We start from the raw sequence: 19,534 nt of genomic DNA, 5'->3' as shown, positions 1-19,534 counted from the left end.
CGGCCCCCACCACCTCAAAGCTCCTTGTCCCCATGTTGATGAGGACAAGGGCCTCTTCCCGACAACCCTGGCCGTTGGTTGTCGGGATCTGCGGGCGGGGGGCTTATCGTAATCCAGGAGCCCCCTTTAATAGGGGTGCCCCCAGATCCTGGCCCCCCACCCTATGTGAATGAGTATGGGGTACATGGTACCCCTACCCATTCACCTGGGGGAAAAGTGTCAATAAAAAAACACACTACACAGGTTTTTAAAGTAATTTATTAGACAGCTCCAGGGGGTCTTCTTCCAACTCTGGGGGTCTTCTTCTGACCTCTTCTCCCGGCATCCGGTTGGTTCTTCTCCGCTCTCTCTGGCCTCTTCTCCCGGTGTTCCAGTTCTTCTGCCAGCTCCTCCGCTATCTTCTGCTGCTCTTTTGCTAGTGGTGGCCCGGACTTCTGCCTTCTTGTCTTCTTCCCTCTTCTCTTCTTCCGATGTTGACACAACGCTCTCTCCGGCTGTAATGCTCTCTGGGCACTCCGCTATGACTTATATAGGCGGTGACCCCACCCCCTTAAGACATCACAGTCCCTGGGCATGCTGAGACTGTGACGTTTTAAGGGGGCGGGGTCAGAGAGCATTAGAGCCAGAGAGCGTCGTGTCAACATCGGAAGAAGACAAGAAGGCAGAAGTCTGGGCCACCGCTAGCAAAAGAGCGGCAGAAGATAGCAGAGGAGTCGGCAGAAGAGGTTGAACACTGGTAGAAGAGGCCAGAGAGAGCGGAGAAGAACCAACCGGACGCTGGGAGAAGAGGCCGGCGGGACCCCCAAAGTTGGAAGAAGACCCCCGGTGTCAGAAGAAGACCCCCGAAGCTGTCTAATAAATTACTTTAAAAACCTGTGTAGTGTGTTTTTTTTTTTTTATTGACACTTTTTCCCCCAGGTGAATGGGTAGGGGTACCATGTACCCCATACTCATTCACATAGGGTGGGGGGCCAGGATCTGGGGGCCCCCTTATTAACGGCCAGGGTTGTCGGGAAGAGGCCCTTGTCCTCATCAACATGGGGACAAGGTGCTTTGGGGTGGTGGGGGCCGCAGGGCGCCCCCTCCCCCAAAGCACCCCCACCCCATGTTGAGGGCATGCGGCCTGGTACGGTTCAGGAGAGGGGGGCACTCGCTCGTCCCCACCCCCCTTCCTGACCGGCCGGGCTGCGTGCTCGGATTGGGGTCTAGTATGGATTTTGGGGGGACCCCACAACGTTTTTTTGGCGTAGGGGGTTCCCCTTAAAATCCATACCAGACCTAAGGGCCTGGTATGCCCAGCGACTGGGCTCACAAGGTGTCAATCTCGCCGATTTAAAAGCAGCTAGATTGACTTCCTTTTCTAGTCCCGTCATACCCGAGTCATGTTCAAAATGAACGGACTTGGCCTTGTGTGGGCAAAGCACTCGGAAAGTCCGCCATAACTCCGTCGAAAGTCCGTCGGGAAGACCGGCGGACCTAGTCTGCCGGAAAGTCCGTCGTGCGTAGGCAAGTCCATCCGTTCAGAAAGTCAGTCGGAAGTCCGCCGGGAAGAATGTTGGACCTAGTTTCCCTGAAAGGCCGGTCGTGTATACGCTGCATTAGGCTGAGAGCACATAAATTCTCCTGACAATCCCCCTGTTAAGCAGGAAAACCCCAAAACGATGCACCTACCTAGGATGGGGACTACATCGTATTCATTTGTAATCCATAAGGGCCGCTTGCTGAATCTGTACCCCACTGGTTGCCCCGACCATGCAAGTCCTCCCACACCTCTGACAACCTCCCGGGGTTCAGTGATAATCAAAGACATATACACAATGTAAGTGAAGAAGTTGAATGATGTTTACTGTAAGGCTATAAATGCCCAGTGGTATAAACCCTGAGGAAGCTTCACAGAAGCAGGAAAAGAAATAATAAACAATATAAAACACTGACACAGAAGCAATAATAAAAACAACTGATTGTATAAAATAAAGACTTTTCAAGCAACACTCCATTTAGCTGGAAACTTATGGGATCAGGCAGGAGAGGTACAGAGGGGTGACCAGGCAGGAGAGGGACAGAGGGGTGACCAGGCAGGAGAGGGACAGAGGGGTGACCAGGCAGGAGAGGGGCAGAGGGGTGACCAGGCAGGAGAGGTGCAGAGGGGTGACCAGGCAGGAGAGGTGCAGAGGGGTGACCAGGCAGGAGAGGTACAGAGGGGTGACCAGGCAGGAGAGGTGCAGAGGGGTGATCAGGCAGGAGGGGGGCAGAGGGGTGACCAGGCAGGAGGGGGGCAAAGAGGTGACCAGGCAGGAGAGGTGCAGAGGGGTGACCAGGCAGGAGAGGTGCAGAGGGGTGACCAGGCAGGAGGAGGGGCAGAGGGGTGACCAGGCAGGAGAGGGACAGAGGGGGGACCAGGCAGGAGGAGGGGCAGAGGGGTGACCAAGGCAGGAGAGGGACAGAGGGGTGACCAGGCAGGAGGAGGGGCAGAGGGGTGACCAGGCAGGAGGAGGGGCAGAGGGGTGACCAGGCAGGAGGAGGGGCAGAGGGGTGACCAGGCAGGAGGGGGGCAGAGGGGTGACCAGGCAGGAGAGGGACAGAGGGGTGACCAGGCAGGAGGAGGGGCAGAGGGGTGACCAGGCAGGAGGGGGGACAGAGGGGTGACCAGGCAGGAGGAGGGGCAGAGGGGTGACCAGGCAGGAGAGGGGCAGAGTGGTGACAAGGCAGGAGGGGGGCAGAGGGGTGGCTGCTATTGTCACACCACTCTCTTCTGTGCCCCAATACCACAGGTCAGATCAGATAGTTCGGTAAGTTATATTGTCCTTAAATGAATAGAACTAATAACTCTTGAATACGTAAACCCGCTCAGTCAGTAAATAGTCCTCGGTGTACAGTAGAAACTTGTACTTAGGTTACTAACTGAACAATCCCTTAGTGGGAAGGAGCAGCCTGGTGATAATCGGCAATGTGTAGCAAAGGGTATTTATGATTTCCTGTGGAAGAGGAGTCGGTGTAGCACCAGGTCCTACAGGCTTGGGCAAAGGGACAAACAGTGATGTCTGCATGCAGTGTCTCTGTGGTAAAAGAATAGTCTAGTGCCCGCTCACCAGTCCCAACAACTCTTGGTAATGGAAAAGGCATGGGCCTCAGCGATAGGCCTTGGTGGAGCCCTTCTCAATGGGTACAGCGGTCTGGTGACACACCGCACTTCAGCTCGGCTGGATCTGGCATGGACATGTGAAGAACGACCTCCAGGCCGCCGCTGGTCGGACAGAGGTACCTGGCGATGGATGCTCCTGCACCCACACGCAATGAATCTCCCTCTCTCAGCCACTGCACACACCAACACAGAATCACTTGCAGTTTCCAGGCCGGGGTCTCAAGAGGAAGATCCCGCCCACACACAGGCCTTTTGTCACCTCTCCCAGGATCCTGTTCTACTTCTCCAGCCGGCTGGTATTTGTAGTTCAAAACAGTCCAGCGAATGCAAATCTTGACTCCATGGACTACACGTCCCAAGATGCTTTGCTTTACTCATAGAACTCAGTCACTCTATATTCAGGATATGACAACACAGAGTCCAGAGCACAGTAGCAACACTGCACAGCGTCTCCTGACAATGCAGGAAGCATTAGCCAGCTCATGGCTACATACTGTAATAATGCCGGGAAATCGAATCGGTGATCTGATGAAGCCGTTGCAATGTGTCATCTTTTCATAGATCTGTATTGTGGGTGTGTATAGCCATCAGTCAGTGCCAGACAATGGCAGATTTTTCCTAGAGCTTCGAATATCAGATAATACGATTGTACAGAAGATGGTCTCTTAGCTGTGGTATTCATGGGGGCTCTACATGTCCTCCTCTTCTTGGACCTCTACATATCCTCTTCTGTCTGTAGGCGTGGTTTTTCTTATGGGGACGCTACATGTCCTCTTCTGTCTGTAGGCGTGGTTTCTCTTCTGGGGGCGCTACATGTCCTCTTCTGTCTGTAGGTTTGGTTCCTCTTCTGGGGGCTCTACATGTTCTCTTCTGTCTGTAGGTGTGTTTTTTCTTCTGGGGGCTCTACATGTCCTCCTCTGTCTGTAGGCATGGTTTTTCTTCTGGGTTGCTCTACATGTCCTCTTCTGTCTGTAGACGTGTTTTTTATTCTGGGGGCTCTACATGTCCTCTTCTGTTTGTAGGCGAGGTTTTTCTCCTGGGGGATCTACATGTCCTCCTCTGTATGTAGACGTGTTTTTTCTTCTGAGGGATCTACATGTCCTCCTCTGTCTGCAGGCGTGGTTCCTCTTCTGGGGGCTCTACATGTCCTCTTCTGTCTGTAAGCGTGGTTCCTCTTCTGGGGCCTTTATGTGTCCTCTTCTGTCTGTAGGCATGGTTCCTCTTCTGGGGGCTCTACATGTCCTCTTCTGTTGGTAGGCGTGGTTTTTCTTTTGGGGCTCTACGTGTCCTCTTCTGTCTGTAGGCTTAGTTTTTCTTCTGGGGGCTCAACATGTCCTCTTCTGTCTGCAGGCGTGGTTCCTCTTCTGGGGGCTCTACATGTCCTCTTCTGTCTGTAGGCGTAGTTTCTCTTCTGGGGGCTCTACATGTCTTCCTCTGTCTGTAAGCGTAGTTTCTCTTCTGGGGGCTCTACATGTACTCCTCTGTCTGTAGGCGTGGTTCCTCTTATGGGGCTCTACATGTCCTCCTCTGTCTGTAGGCGTGGTTCCTCTTCTGGGGGCTCTACATGTCCTCTTCTGTCTGTAGGCGTGGTTCCTCTTCTGGGGGCTCTACATGTCCTCCTCTGTCTGTAGGCGTGGTTCCTCTTCTGGGGGCTCTACATGTCCTCTTCTGTCTGTAGGCGTGGTTCCTCTTCTGGGGGCTCTACATGTCCTCCTCTGTCTGTAGACGTGGTTCCTCTTATGGGGCTCTACATGTCCTCTTCTGTCTGTAGGCGTGGTTTCTCTTCTGGGGGCTCTACATGTCCACCTCTGTGTGTAGGCGTGGTTCCTCTTATGGGCTCTACATGTCCTCTTCTGTCTGTAGGCGTGATTTCTCTTCTGGGGGCTCTACATGTCCACCTCCATGTGTAGGCGTGGTTCCTCTTATGGGCTCTACATGTCCTCTTCTGTCTGTAGGCATGGTTTCTCTTCTGGGGGCTCTACATGTCCACCTCCATGTGTAGGCGTGGTTCCTCTTCTGGGGGCTCTACATGTCCTCCTCTGTCTGTAGGCGTGGTTCCTCTTCTGGGGGCTCTACATGTCCTCTTCTGTCTGTAGGCGTGGTTCCTCTTCTGGGGGCTCTACATGTCCTCTTCTGTCTGTAGGCGTGGTTCCTCTTCTGGGGGCTCTACATGTCCACCTCCGTGTGTAGGCGTGATTCCTCTTCTGGGGGCTCTACATGTCCTCCTCTGTCTGTAGGCGTGGTTCCTCTTCTGGGGGCTCTACATGTCCTCTTCTGTCTGTAGGCGTGGTTTCTCTTCTGGGGGCTCTACATGTCCTCTTCTGTCTGTAGGCGTGATTTCTCTTCTGGGGGCTCTACATGTCCACCTCCATGTGTAGGCGTGGTTCCTCTTATGGGCTCTACATGTCCTCTTCTGTCTGTAGGCATGGTTTCTCTTCTGGGGGCTCTACATGTCCACCTCCATGTGTAGGCGTGGTTCCTCTTCTGGGGGCTCTACATGTCCTCCTCTGTCTGTAGGCGTGGTTCCTCTTCTGGGGGCTCTACATGTCCTCTTCTGTCTGTAGGCGTGGTTCCTCTTCTGGGGGCTCTACATGTCCTCTTCTGTCTGTAGGCGTGGTTCCTCTTCTGGGGGCTCTACATGTCCTCTTCTGTCTGTAGGCGTGGTTCCTCTTCTAGGGGCTCTACATTTCCTCTTCTGTCTGTAGGCGTAGTTTCTCTTCTGGGGGCTCTACATGTCCTCCTCTATCTGTAGGCGTGGTTCCTCTTCTGGGGGCTCTACATGTCCTCCTCTGTCTGTAGGCGTGGTTCCTCTTCTGGGGGCTCTACATGTCCTCTTCTGTCTGTAGGCGTGGTTCCTCTTATGGGGCTCTACATGTCCTCTTCTGTCTGTAGGTGTGGTTTCTCTTCTGGGGGCTCTACATGTCCTCCTCTGTGTGTAGGCGTGGTTCCTCTTATGGGCTCTACATGTCCTCTTCTGTCTGTAGGCATGGTTTCTCTTCTGGGGGCTCTACATGTCCACCTCCGTGTGTAGGCGTGATTCCTCTTCTGGGGGCTCTACATGTCCTCCTCTGTCTGTAGGCGTGGTTCCTCTTCTAGGGGCTCTACATTTCCTCTTCTGTCTGTAGGCGTGGTTCCTCTTCTGGGGGCTCTACATGTCCTCCTCTGTGTGTAGGCGTGGTTCCTCTTATAGGGCTCTACATGTCCTCTTCTGTCTGTAGGCGTGGTTTCTCTTCTGGGGGCTCTACATGTCCTCCTCTGTGTGTAGGCGTGATTCCTCTTCTGGGGGCTCTACATGTCCTCCTCTGTCTGTAGGCGTGGTTCCTCTTCTGGGGGCTCTACATGTCCTCTTCTCTCTGTAGGCGTGGTTTCTCTTCTGGGGGCTCTACATGTCCTCCTCCGTGTGTAGGCGTGGTTCCTCTTCTGGGGGCTCTACATGTCCTCTTCTGTCTGTAGGCGTGGTTCCTCTTCTAGGGGCTCTACATTTCCTCTTCTGTCTGTAGGCGTAGTTTCTCTTCTGGGGGCTCTACATGTCCTCCTCTGTCTGTAGGCGTGGTTCCTCTTCTGGGGGCTCTACATGTCCTCTTCTGTCTGTAGGCGTGGTTCCTCTTCTGGGGGCTCTACATGTCCTCTTCTGTCTGTAGGCGTGGTTCCTCTTCTGGGGGCTCTACATGTCCTCCTCTGTTTGTAGGTGTGGTTCCTCTTATAGGGCTCTACATGTCCTCTTCTGTCTGTAGGCGTGGTTTCTCTTCTGGGGGCTCTACATGTCCTCCTCTGTGTGTAGGCGTGATTCCTCTTCTGGGGGCTCTACATGTCCTCCTCTGTCTGTAGGCGTGGTTCCTCTTCTGGGGGCTCTACATGTCCTCTTCTCTCTGTAGGCGTGGTTTCTCTTCTGGGGGCTCTACATGTCCTCCTCCGTGTGTAGGCGTGGTTCCTCTTCTGGGGGCTCTACATGTCCTCTTCTGTCTGTAGGCGTGGTTCCTCTTCTAGGGGCTCTACATTTCCTCTTCTGTCTGTAGGCGTAGTTTCTCTTCTGGGGGCTCTACATGTCCACCTCCATGTGTAGGCGTGGTTCCTCTTCTGGGGGCTCTACATGTCCTCTTCTGTCTGTAGGCGTGGTTTCTCTTCTGGGGGCTCTACATGTCCTCTGTGTGTAGGCGTGGTTCCTCTTATGGGGCTCTACATGTCCTCTTCTGTCTGTAGGCGTGGTTTCTCTTCTGGGGGCTCTACATGTCCTCCTCTGTCTATAGGCGTGGTTCCTCTTATGGGCTCTACATGTACTCCTCTGTCTGTAGGCATGGTTTCTCTTCTAGGGGCTCTACATTTCCTCTTCTGTCTGTAGGCGTAGTTTCTCTTCTGGGGGCTCTACATGTCCTCTTCTGTCTGTAGGCGTGGTTCCTCTTATGGGGCTCTACATGTCCTCTTCTGTCTGTAGGCGTGGTTTCTCTTCTGGTGGCTCTACATGTCCTCCTCTGTCCTCCACACAATCCTTAAATAATGGGTTATGGATGAAGGTGACTTGTACCCTGTATGTAACAAATTCTCTGCAGGTGGAAAGGATTGTCTTTTTTGTAGGGATTACAATTAGTGAAGAGAATAGTGGGGATTAGTCTGATTTTTTTCTGTATGGTCAGTCTTCTGGTTCCATCAGTTAAACTTCTGATTCTTTCTGTTGATCCAGCTTTGATCGAAATGAGAACATGCGGTTGGAGGAGAAGTTCCGTTTGGATGACTTGCTGCGGTTAGAAGAAATTTTTGCCAATCACAACCAGCATGAAGAGAGGGCTGAAGAGACGGGGAGAAGGAGGAAAGCTGTGCTGGGCCCACAGCGGGTCGGAAATATGACCCTGAAAGAGTTTCAGAAGGTTCTGTCTGACCTATTCGGTTCACAGTTCTGGGAAAACAGCATGGAGCTTCTGTTTAACAAGGTATGAAGAGTCTCCTACCTTCCTTTTTATAGGTTGGTACTAGAGGCTGGATCTGGCTATGGATCACTGGAATGGGGGGAGGCTGGATCCGGCTGTGGATCACTGGAATGGGGGGGAGGCTGGATCTGGCTGTGGGTCACTGGAATGGGGGGGGGGCTGGATCTGGCTGTGGGTCACTGGAATGGGGGGGAGGCTGGATCTGGCTGTGGATCACTGGAATGGGGGGAGGCTGGATCCGGCTGTGGATAACTGGAATGGGGGGGAGGCTGGATCTGGCTGTGGGTCACTGGAATGGGGGGGAGGCTGGATCTGGCTGTGGATAACTGGAATGGGGGAGGCTGGATCTGGCTGTGGATCACTGGAATGGGGGGAGGCTGGATCCGGCTGTGGATCACTGGAATGGGGGGGGGAGGCTGGATCTGGCTGTGGGTCACTGGAATGGGGGGGGGGCTGGATCCGGCTGTGGATCACTGGAATGGGGGGAGGCTGGATCCGGCTGTGGATCACTGGAATGGGGGGGAGGCTGGATCTGGCTGTGGATCACTGGAATGGGGGGGAGGCTGGATCACTGGAATGGGGGGGAGGCTGGATCTGGCTGTGGATCACTGTACTGGGGGGAGGCTGGATCTGGCTGTGAATCACTGGAATGGGGGGAGGCTGGATCTGGCTGTGGATCACTGGAATGGGGGGAGGCTGGATCCGGTTATGGATCACTGTACTGGGAGGAGGCTGGATCCGGCTGTGGATCACTGGAATGGGGGGGAGGCTGGATCACTAGAATGGGGGGAGGCTGGATCTGGCTGTGGATCACTGGAATGGGGGGAGGCTGGATCCGGCTGTGGATCACTGGAATGGGGGAGAGGCTGGATCCGGCTGTGGATCACTGGAATGGGGGGAGACTGGATCCGGCTGTGGATCACTGGAATGGGGGGGAGGCTGGATCCGGCTGTGGGTCACTGGAATGGGGGGAGGCTGGATCTGGCTGTGGATCACTGGAATGGTTGGAGGCTGGATCTGGCTGTGGATCACTGGAATGGGGGGGAGGCTGGATCCGGCTGTGGATCACTGGGATGGGGGGAGACTGGATCTGGCTGTGGATCACTGGAATGGGGGGGAGGCTGGATCTGGCTGTGGATCACTGGAATGGGGGAGGCTGGATCTGGCTGTGGATCACTGGAATGGGGGAGGCTGGATCCGGCTGTGGATCACAGGAATGGGGGGAGGCTGGATCTGGCTGTGGATCACTGGAATGGGGGGGAGGCTGGATCCGGCTGTGGATCACTGGAATGGGGGGGAGGCTGGATCCGGCTGTGGATCACTGGAATGGGGGGGAGGCTGGATCTGGCTGTGGATCACTGGAATGGGGGGAGGCTGGATCCGGCTGTGGATCACTGGGATGGGGGGAGACTGGATCCGGCTGTGGATCACTGGAATGGGGGGGAGGCTGGATCTGGCTGTGGATCACTGTAATGGGGAAGGCTGGATCTGGCTGTGGATCACTGGAATGGGGGGAGGCTGGATCCGGCTGTGGATCACTGGAATGGGGGGAGGCTGGATCACTGGAATGGGGGGGAGGCTGGATCTGGCTGTGGATCACTGTACTGGGGGGAGGCTGGATCTGGCTGTGAATCACTGGAATGGGGGGAGGCTGGATCCGGCTGTGGATCACTGGAATGGGGGGAGGCTGGATCCGGTTATGGATCACTGTACTGGGAGGAGGCTGGATCCGGCTGTGGATCACTGGAATGGGGGGAGGCTGGATCCGGCTGTGGATCACTGGAATGGGGGAGGCTGGATCTGGCTGTGGATCACTGGAATGGGGGGGAGGCTGGATCACTAGAATGGGGGGAGGCTGGATCTGGCTGTGGATCACTGGAATGGGGGGAGGCTGGATCCGGCTGTGGATCACTGGAATGGGGGGGAGGCTGGATCCGGCTGTGGATCACTGGAATAGGGGGGAAGGTTGGATCCGGCTGTGGATCACTGGAATGGGGGGAGACTGGATCCGGCTGTGGATCACTGGAATGGGGGGGAGGCTGGATCCGGCTGTGGGTCACTGGAATGGGGGGAGGCTGGATCTGGCTGTGGATCACTGGAATGGGGGGGAGGCTGGATCTGGCTGTGGATCACTGGAATGGGGGGAGGCTGGATCTGGCTGTGGATCACTGGAATGGGGGGAGGCTGGATCCGGCTGTGGATCACTGGGATGGGGGGAGACTGGATCCAGCTGTGGATCACTGGAATGGGGGGGAGGCTGGATCTGGCTGTGGATCACTGGAATGGGGAGGCTGGATCTGGCTGTGGATCACTGGAATGGGGGAGGCTGGATCCGGCTGTGGATCACTGGAATGGGGGGAGGCTGGATCCGGCTGTGGATCACTGGAATGGGGGGGAGGCTGGATCCGGCTGTGGATCACTGGAATGGGGGGGAGGCTGGATCCGGCTGTGGATCACTGGAATGGGGGGGAGGCTGGATCCGGCTGTGGATCACTGGAATGGGGGGAGACTGGATCCGGCTGTGGATCACTGGAATGGGGGGGGCTGGATCCGGCTGTGGGTCACTGGAATGGGGGGAGGCTGGATCTGGCTGTGGATCACTGGAATGGGGGGGAGGCTGGATCTGGCTGTGGATCACTGGAATGGGGGGGGAGGCTGGATCTGGCTGTGGATCACTGGAATGGGGGGGAGACTGGATCCGGCTGTGGATCACTGGAATGGGGGGGAGGCTGGATCTGGCTGTGGATCACTGGAATGGGGGAGGCTGGATCTGGCTGTGGATCAATGGAATGGGGGAGGCTGGATCCGGCTGTGGATCACTGGAATGGGGGGGAGGCTGGATCCGGCTGTGGATCACTGGAATGGGGGGAGGCTGGATCTGGCTGTGGATCACTGGAATGGGGGGGAGGCTGGATCCGGCTGTGGATCACTGGAATGGGGGGAGGCTGGATCTGGCTGTGGGTCACTGGAATGGGGGGAGGCTGGATCTGGCTGTGGATCACTGGAATGGGGGGAGGCTGGATCTGGCTGTGGATCACTGGAATGGGGGAGGCTGGATCTGGCTGTGGGTCACTGGAATGGGGGGAGGCTGGATCTGGCTGTGGATCACTGGAATGGGGGGAGGCTGGATCTGGCTGTGGATCACTGGAATGGGGGGGAGGCTGGATCTGGCTGTGGGTCACTGGAATGGGGGGAGGCTGGATCTGGCTGTGGATCACTGGAATGGGGGGAGGCTGGATCCGGCTGTGGATCACTGGAATGGGGGGGAGGCAGGATCTGGCTGTGGATCACTGGAATGGGGGGGAGGCAGGATCTGGCTGTGGATCACTGGAATGGGGGGGCTGGATCCGGCTGTGGATCAAAAAACTTCTCCTCCTCTCCTCCTGTATCCTCTCCTCACTTCTCTTCCTCCTCCTCCTCCTCTCCTCCTATATCCTTTCCTCACTTCTCCTCCTTCTCTCCTCCTGTATCTTCTCCTCACTTCTCCTCCTCCTCCTCCTCCTCCTCCTGTATCCTCTTCTCACTTTTCCTCCTCCTCCTCCTCCTCTCCTCACTTCTCCTCAGTCTCTCCTCCTGTATCCTCTTCTCACTTCTCCTCCTCCTCTCCTCACTTCTCCTCCGTCTTTCCTCACTTCTCCTCCTCCTCCTCCGTTTTTCCTCACTTCTCCTCCTCCTCCTCCTCCTCCTCTCCTCTCCTCCTGTATCCTTTCCTCACTTCTCCTCCTCCTCCTCCTCCTCCTCCTCCTCCTCCTCCTCCTCCTCCTCTCCTCCTGTATCCTTTCCTCCTCCTCCTCCTCCTCCTCCTCCTCCTCCTCCTCCTCCTCCTCCTCTCCTCCTGTATCCTTTCCTCCTGTATCCTTTCCTCACTTCTCCTCCTCCTCCTCCTCCTCCTCCTCCTCCTCCTCTCCTCCTGTATCCTTTCCTCCTCCTCCTCCTCCTCCTCCTCCTCTCCTCCTGTATCCTTTCCTCCTGTATCCTCTCCTCACTTCTCCTCCTTCTCTCCTCCTCTATCCTCCCCTCACTTCTCCTCACTTCTCCTCCGTCTCTCCACCTGTATCCTCTCCTCACTTTTCCTCCTCCTCCTCTCCTCACTTCTCCTCCGTCTCTCCTCCTGTATGCTCTTCTCACTTTTCCTCCTCCTCCTCCTCCTCTCCTCACTTCTCCTCCATCTCTCCTCCTGTATCCTCTTCTCACTTCTCCTCCTCCTCTCCTCACTTCTCCTCCGTCTTTCCTCACTTCTCCTCCTCCTCCTCCTCCATTTTTCCTCACTTCTCCTCCTCCTCCTCCTCCTCCTCTCCTCACTTCTCCTCTGTCTCTCCTCACTTCTCCTCCTCCATCTCTCCTCACTTCTCCTCCGTCTCTGCTCACTTCTCCTCACTTCTCCTCTGTCTCTCCTCACTTCTCCTCCTCCATCTCTCCTCACTTCTCCTTCTCCTCCACCTCCTCCTCCTCCTCCTCCTCCTCCTCACTTCTCCTTCTCCTCCTCTTCTTCTCCTCCTCCTCCTCCTCCTCCTCCTCCTCTCCTCACTTCTCCTCTGTCTCTCCTCACTTCTCCTCTGTCTCTCCTCACTTCTCCTCTGTCTCTCCTCACTTCTCCTCCTCCGTCTCTCCTCACTTCTCCTCCTCCGTCTCTCCTCACTTCTCCTCCTCCGTCTCTCCTCATTTCTCCTCCGTCTCTCCTCACTTCTCCTCCGTCTCTCCTCACTTCTCCTTCTCCGTCTCTCCTCCTCCTCCTTCTCCTCACTTCACCTCCTCCATCTCCTCTCCTCACTTCTACTCCTCCGTCTCTCCTCACTTCTCCTCCGTCTCTCCTCACTTCTCCTCCGTCTCTCCTCACTTCTCCTCAGTCTCTCCTCCTGTATCCTCTTCTCACTTCTCCTCCTCCTCTCCTCACTTCTCTTCCTCCTCCTCACTTCTCCTCTGTCTCTCCTCACTTCTCCTCCTCCTCCTCCTCCTCACTCCTCCTCCTCCTTCTCCCCCTCACTTCTCCTCCGTCTCTCCTCACTTCTCCTCCTCCTCCTCACTTCTCCTCCATCTCTCCTCACTTCTCCTCCTCCTCCTCCTCACTTCTCCTCCTCCTCCTCCTCCTCCTCACTTCTCCTCCGTCTCTCCTCACTTCTCCTCCTCCTCCTCCTCCTCCTCCTCCTCACTTCTCCTCCTCCTCCTCCTCCTCCTCCTCCTCACTTCTCCTCCGTCTCTCCTCACTTCTCCTCCTCCTCCTCACTTCTTCTCCTCCTCCTCCTTACTTCTCCTCCTTCTCCTCCTCTTCCTCCTCCTCACTTCTCCTCCTCCTCCTCCTCCTCCTCCTCCTCCTCCTCCTCCTCCTTACTTCTCCTCCTCCTCCTCCTCCTCCTCCTCCTCACTTCTCCTCCGTCTCTCCTCCTGTATCCTCTTCTCACTTCTCCTCCTCCTCTCCTCACTTCTCTTCCTCCTCCTCACTTCTCCTCTGTCTCTCCTCACTTCTCCTCCTCCTCCTCCTCCTCACTCCTCCTCCTCCTCCTCCTCCTCACTTCTCCTCCGTCTCTCCTCACTTCTCCTCCTCCTCCTCCTCATTTCTCCTCCGTCTCTCCTCACTTCTCCTCCTCCTCCTCCTCCTCCTCCTCCTCCTCACTTCTCCTCCTCCTCCTCACTTCTCCTCCGTCTCTCCTTACTTCTCCTCCTCCTCCTCCTCCTCCTCCTCACTTCTCCTCCTCCTCCTCCTCCTCCTCCTCCTCCTCACTTCTCCTCCTCCTCCTCCTCCTCCTCCTCCTCCTTACTTCTCCTCCTCCTCCTCCTCCTCCTTACTTCTCCTCCTCTTCCTCCTCCTCCTCCTCCTTCTCCTTCTCCTCCTCCTCCTCCTCCTCCTCCTTACTTCTCCTCCTCCTCCTCCTCCTCCTCCTCCTCCTCCTCCTCCTTACTTCTCCTCCTCCTCTTCCTCCTCCTCACTTCTCCTCCTCCTCCTCCTCCTCCTCCTCCTCCTCCTCCTTACTTCTCCTCCTCCTCCTCCTCCTCCTCCTCACTTCTCCTCCGTCTCTCCTGCAGGTGGACACATCATGTGATGGATTTGTTGACTGGAGTGAATTTTGTACATATATGTTGCTGCAGTACAAGGAAAGAGAAGTGATGATGACACAGAGGGCGAGTGTTTTGGGGGAGCCCCTCATACGTCTTTGCACCCCCAGTAAGGTCAGTGGAGAGAGATGAGTGAGTGGGCCGGGGGTGTCCAGAACCAGAAATGTGATAAATCTTCTGTCTCTCCAGCAAGAGCCCATCTGCCGAATCCTGGCCATCAGTGGCCCCCCATCGTTCTGGTTCATGAGTGTCAGCAAAGGAGGGGTCCTCACTGCATGGGACGGCAACCTGAACCCCCTGAGGTCCTACGAGGTACATTCCACCGATTACCCCTCTATGTCCCCCCATGTACAGTACACAGGGGGAGGTTACCCCTCTATGTCTCCCCATGTACACAGAGGTAGGTTACCTCTCTATGTCCCCCCATGTACACAGAGGTAGGTTACCTCTCTATGTCCCCCCATGTACAGTACACAGAGGTAGGTTACCTCTCTATGTCCCCCCATGTACAGTACACAGGGGTAGGTTACCTCTCTATGTCCCCCCCATGTACAGTACACAGGGGTAGATTACCTCTCTATGTCCCCCCATGTACAGTACACAGAGGTAGGTTACCCCTCTATGTCTCCCCATGTACAGTACACAGGGGTAGGTTACCCCTCTATGTCCCCCCATGTACAGTACACAGAGGTAGGTTACCTCTCTATGTCTCCCCATGTACAGTACACAGGGGTAGGTTACCCCTCTATGTCCCCTCATCTACAGTACACAGGGATAGATTACCTCTCTATGTCCCCCCCATGTACAGTACACAGGGGTAGGTTACCCCTCTATGTCCCCTCATCTACAGTACACAGGCGTAGGTTACCTCTCTATGTCCCCCCATGTACAGTACACAGGGGTAGGTTACCTCTCTATGTCCCTCCCATCTACAGTACACAGGGGTAGGTTACCTCTCTATGTCCCCCCATGTACAGTACACAGAGGTAGGTTACCTCTCTATGTCCCCCCATGTACAGTACACAGAGGTAGGTTACCCCTCTATGTCCCCCCATGTACAGTACACAGAGGTAGGTTACCTCTCTATGTCCCCCCATGTACACAGAGGTAGGTTACCTCTCTATGTCCCCCCATGTACAGTACACAGAGGTAGGTTACCCCTCTATGTCCCCCCATGTACAGTACACAGAGGTAGGTTACCTCTCTATGTCCCCCCATGTACACAGAGGTAGGTTACCCCTCTATGTCCCCCCATGTACAGTACACAGGGGTAGGTTACCTCTCTATGTCCCCCCATGTACAGTACACAGGGGTAGGTTACCTCTCTATGTCCCCCCATCTACAGTACACAGGGGTAGGTTACCTCTCTATGTCCCCCCATGTACACAGAGGTAGGTTACCTCTCTATGTCCCCCCATGTACAGTACACAGAGGTAGGTTACCCCTCTATGTCCCCCCATGTACAGTACACAGAGGTAGGTTACCTCTCTATGTCCCCCCATGTACACAGAGGTAGGTTACCTCTCTATGTCCCCCCATGTACAGTACACAGAGGTAGGTTACCTTTCTATGTCCCCCCATGTACAGTACACAGAAGTAGGTTACCCCTCTATGTCCCCCCATCTACAGTACACAGGGGTAGGTTACCTCTCTATGTCCCCCCATGTACAGTACACAGGGGTAGGTTACCTCTCTATGTCCCCCCATCTACAGTACACAGGGGTAGGTTACCCCTCTATGTCCCCCCATGTACACAGAGGTAGGTTACCTCTCTATGTCCCCCTATGTACAGTACACAGAGGTAGGTTACCCCTCTATGTCCCCCCATGTACAGTACACAGAGGTAGGTTACCTCTCTATGTCCCCCCATGTACAGTACACAGAGGTAGGTTACCCCTCTATGTCCCCCCATGTACAGTACACAGAGGTAGGTTACCCCTCTATGTCCCCCCATCTACAGTACACAGGGGTAGGTTACCTCTCTATGTCCCCCCATGTACAGTACACAGGGGTAGGTTACCTCTCTATGTCCCCCCATCTACAGTACACAGGGGTAGGTTACCCCTCTATGTCCCCCCATGTACACAGAGGTAGGTTACCCCTCTATGTCCCCCCATGTACACAGAGGTAGGTTACCTCTCTATGTCCCCCTATGTACAGTACACAGAGGTAGGTTACCCCTCTATGTCCCCCCATGTACAGTACACAGAGGTAGGTTACCTCTCTATGTCCCCCCCATGTACAGTACACAGGGGTAAGTTACCTCTCTATGTCCCCCCATGTACACAGAGGTAGGTTACCTCTCTATGTCCCCCCATGTACAGTACACAGAGGTAGGTTACCCCTCTATGTCCCCCCATGTACAGTACACAGGGGTAGATTACCTCTCTATGTCCCCCCCATGTACAGTACACAGGGGTAGGTTACCTCTCTATGTCCCCCCATGTACACAGGGGTAGGTTACCTCTCTATGTCCCCCCATGTACAGTACACAGAGGTAGGTTACCTCTCTATGTCCCCCCATGTACAGTACACAGGGGTAGGTTACCCCTCTATGTCCCCCCATGTACAGTACACAGAGGTAGGTTACCCCTCTATGTCCCCCCATGTACACAGAGGTAGGTTACCTCTCTATGTCCCCCCATGTACAGTACACAGAGGTAGGTTACCTTTCTATGTCCCCCATGTACAGTACACAGAGGTAGGTTACCCCTCTATGTCCCCCCATCTACAGTACACAGGGGTAGGTTACCTCTCTATGTCCCCCCATCTACAGTACACAGGGGTAGGTTACCCCTCTATGTCCCCCCATGTACACAGAGGTAGGTTACCCCTCTATGTCCCCCCATGTACACAGAGGTAGGTTACCCCTCTATGTCCCCCCATGTACACAGAGGTAGGTTACCTCTCTATGTCCCCCTATGTACAGTACACAGAGGTAGGTTACCCCTCTATGTCCCCCCATGTACAGTACACAGAGGTAGGTTACCTCTCTATGTCCCCCCATGTACAGTACACAGAGGTAGGTTACCTCTCTATGTCCCCCCATGTACAGTACACAGAGGTAGGTTACCCCTCTATGTCCCCCCATGTACAGTACACAGAGGTAGGTTACCCCTCTATGTCCCCCCATGTACAGTACACAGAGGTAGGTTACCCCTCTATGTCCCCCCATGTACAGTACACAGAGGTAGGTTACCCCTCTATGTCCCCCCATGTACAGTACACAGAGGTAGGTTACCCCTCTATGTCCCCTCATCTACAGTACACAGGGGTAGGTTACCTTTCTATGTCCCCCCATGTACAGTACACAGGGGTAGGTTACCCCTCTATGTCCCCCATGTACAGTACACAGGCGTAGGTTACCCCTCTATGTCCCCTCATCTACAGTACACAGAGGTAGGTTACCTTTCTATGTCCCCCCATGTACAGTAAACAGGGGTAGGTTACCCCTCTATGTCCCCCCATGTACAGTACACAGAGGTAGGTTACCCCTCTATGTCCCCCCATGTACAGTACACAGAGGTAGGTTACCTCTCTATGTCCCCCCATGTACAGTACACAGGGGTAGGTTACCTCTCTATGTCCCCCCATTTACAGTACACAGAGGTAGGTTACCCCTCTATGTCCCCCCATGTACAGTACACAGGGGTAGGTTACCTCTCTATGTCCCCCCCATCTACAGTACACAGGGGTAGGTTACCTCTCTATGTCCCCCCATGTACAGTACACAGGGGTAGGTTATCCCTCTATGTCCCCCATCTTCAGTACACAGATGTAGGTTACCCCTCTATGTCCCCCATGTACAGTACACAGAGGTAGGTTACCTCTCTATGTCCCCCATGTACAGTACACAGGGGTAGGTTACCTCTCTATGTCCCCCATGTACAGTACACAGGGGTAGGTTACCTCTCTATGTCCCCCATGTACAGTACACAGGGGTAGGTTACCTCTCTATGTCCCCCATCTACAGTACACAGAGGTAGGTTACCTCTCTATGTCCCCCATGTACAGTACACAGGGGTAGGTTACCTCTCTATGTCCCCCCATGTACAGTACACAGAGGTAGGTTACCTCTCTATGTCCCCCCATGTACAGTACACAGGGGTAGGTTACCTCTCTATGTCCCCCTATGTACAGTACACAGAGGTAGGTTACCCCTCTATGTCCCCCCATGTACAGTACACAGAGGTAGGTTACCTCTCTATGTCCCCCATGTACAGTACACAGGGGTAGGTTACCTCTCTATGTCCCCCCATCTACAGTACACAGGGGTAGGTTACCTCTCTATGTCCCCCCATGTACAGTACACTGAGGTAGGTTACCTTTCTATGTCCCCCCATGTACAGTACACAGGGGTAGGTTACCTCTCTATGTCCCCCCATGTACAGTTCACAGGGGTAGGTTACCTGTCTATGTCCCCCCATCTACAGTACACAGGGGTAGGTTACCTCTCTATGTCCCCCCATGTACAGTACACTGAGGTAGGTTACCCCTCTATGTCCCCCCATGTACAGTACACAGAGGTAGGTTACCCCTCTATGTCCCCCCATGTACAGTACACAGAGGTAGGTTACCTCTCTATGTCCCCCCATGTACAGTACACTGAGGTAGGTTACCTCTCTATGTCCCCCCATGTACAGTACACAGGGGTAGGTTACCCCTCTATGTCCCCCCATGTACAGTACACAGAGGTAGGTTACCTTTCTATGTCCCCCCATCTACAGTACACAGGGGTAGGTTACCTCTCTATGTCCCCCCATCTACAGTACACAGGGGTAGATTACCCCTCTATGTCCCCCCATGTACAGTACACAGGGGTAGGTTACCTCTCTATGTCCCCCCCATGTACAGTATACAGGGGCAGGTTACCTCTCTATGTCCCCCCCATGTACAGTACACAGGGGTAGGTTACCCCTCTATGTCCCCCCATCTACAGTACACAGGGGTAGGTTACCTCTCTATGTCCCCCCATCTACAGTACACAGGGGTAGGTTACCCCTCTATGTCCCCCCATATACAGTACACAGGGGTAGGTTACCCCTCTATGTCCCCCCATCTACAGTACACAGGGGTAGGTTACCCCTCTATGTCCCCTTATCTACAGTACACAGGGGTAGGTTACCTCTCTATGTCCCCCCCATGTACAGTACACAGAGGTAAGTTACCCCTCTATGTCCCCCCATCTACAGTACACAGGGGTAGGTTACCCCTCTATGTCCCCCCATCTACAGTACACAGGGGTAGGTTACCCCTCTATGTCCCCCCATGTACAGTACACAGAGGTAGGTTACCCCTCTATGTCCCCCCATGTACAGTACACAGAGGTAGGTTACCTCTCTATGTCCCCCCATGTACAGTACACTGAGGTAGGTTACCTCTCTATGTCCCCCCATGTACAGTACACAGGGGTAGGTTA

The 19,534-nt window shown here is 54.8% G+C and overlaps 1 protein-coding gene across 1 annotated transcript in view; it reads left to right on the top strand.

Annotated features, from left to right (window-relative positions):
- Positions 1-19,534, top strand: part of LOC141113782 (cilia- and flagella-associated protein 337-like) — a 178,447-nt gene that overhangs the window by 49,145 nt on the left and 109,768 nt on the right. The window contains exons 4-6 of the mRNA XM_073607063.1: positions 7,821-8,067; positions 14,086-14,229; positions 14,305-14,427. Coding sequence (XP_073463164.1) covers positions 7,821-8,067; positions 14,086-14,229; positions 14,305-14,427 — 514 coding nt within the window. The remainder of the gene's footprint in view (positions 1-7,820; positions 8,068-14,085; positions 14,230-14,304; positions 14,428-19,534) is intronic.

Source organism: Aquarana catesbeiana, linkage group LG12 (genome assembly GCF_042186555.1).
Source record: "Aquarana catesbeiana isolate 2022-GZ linkage group LG12, ASM4218655v1, whole genome shotgun sequence".
NCBI lineage: Eukaryota > Metazoa > Chordata > Amphibia > Anura > Ranidae > Aquarana > Aquarana catesbeiana.
This window is presented reverse-complemented; position numbering and strand designations above follow the sequence as displayed.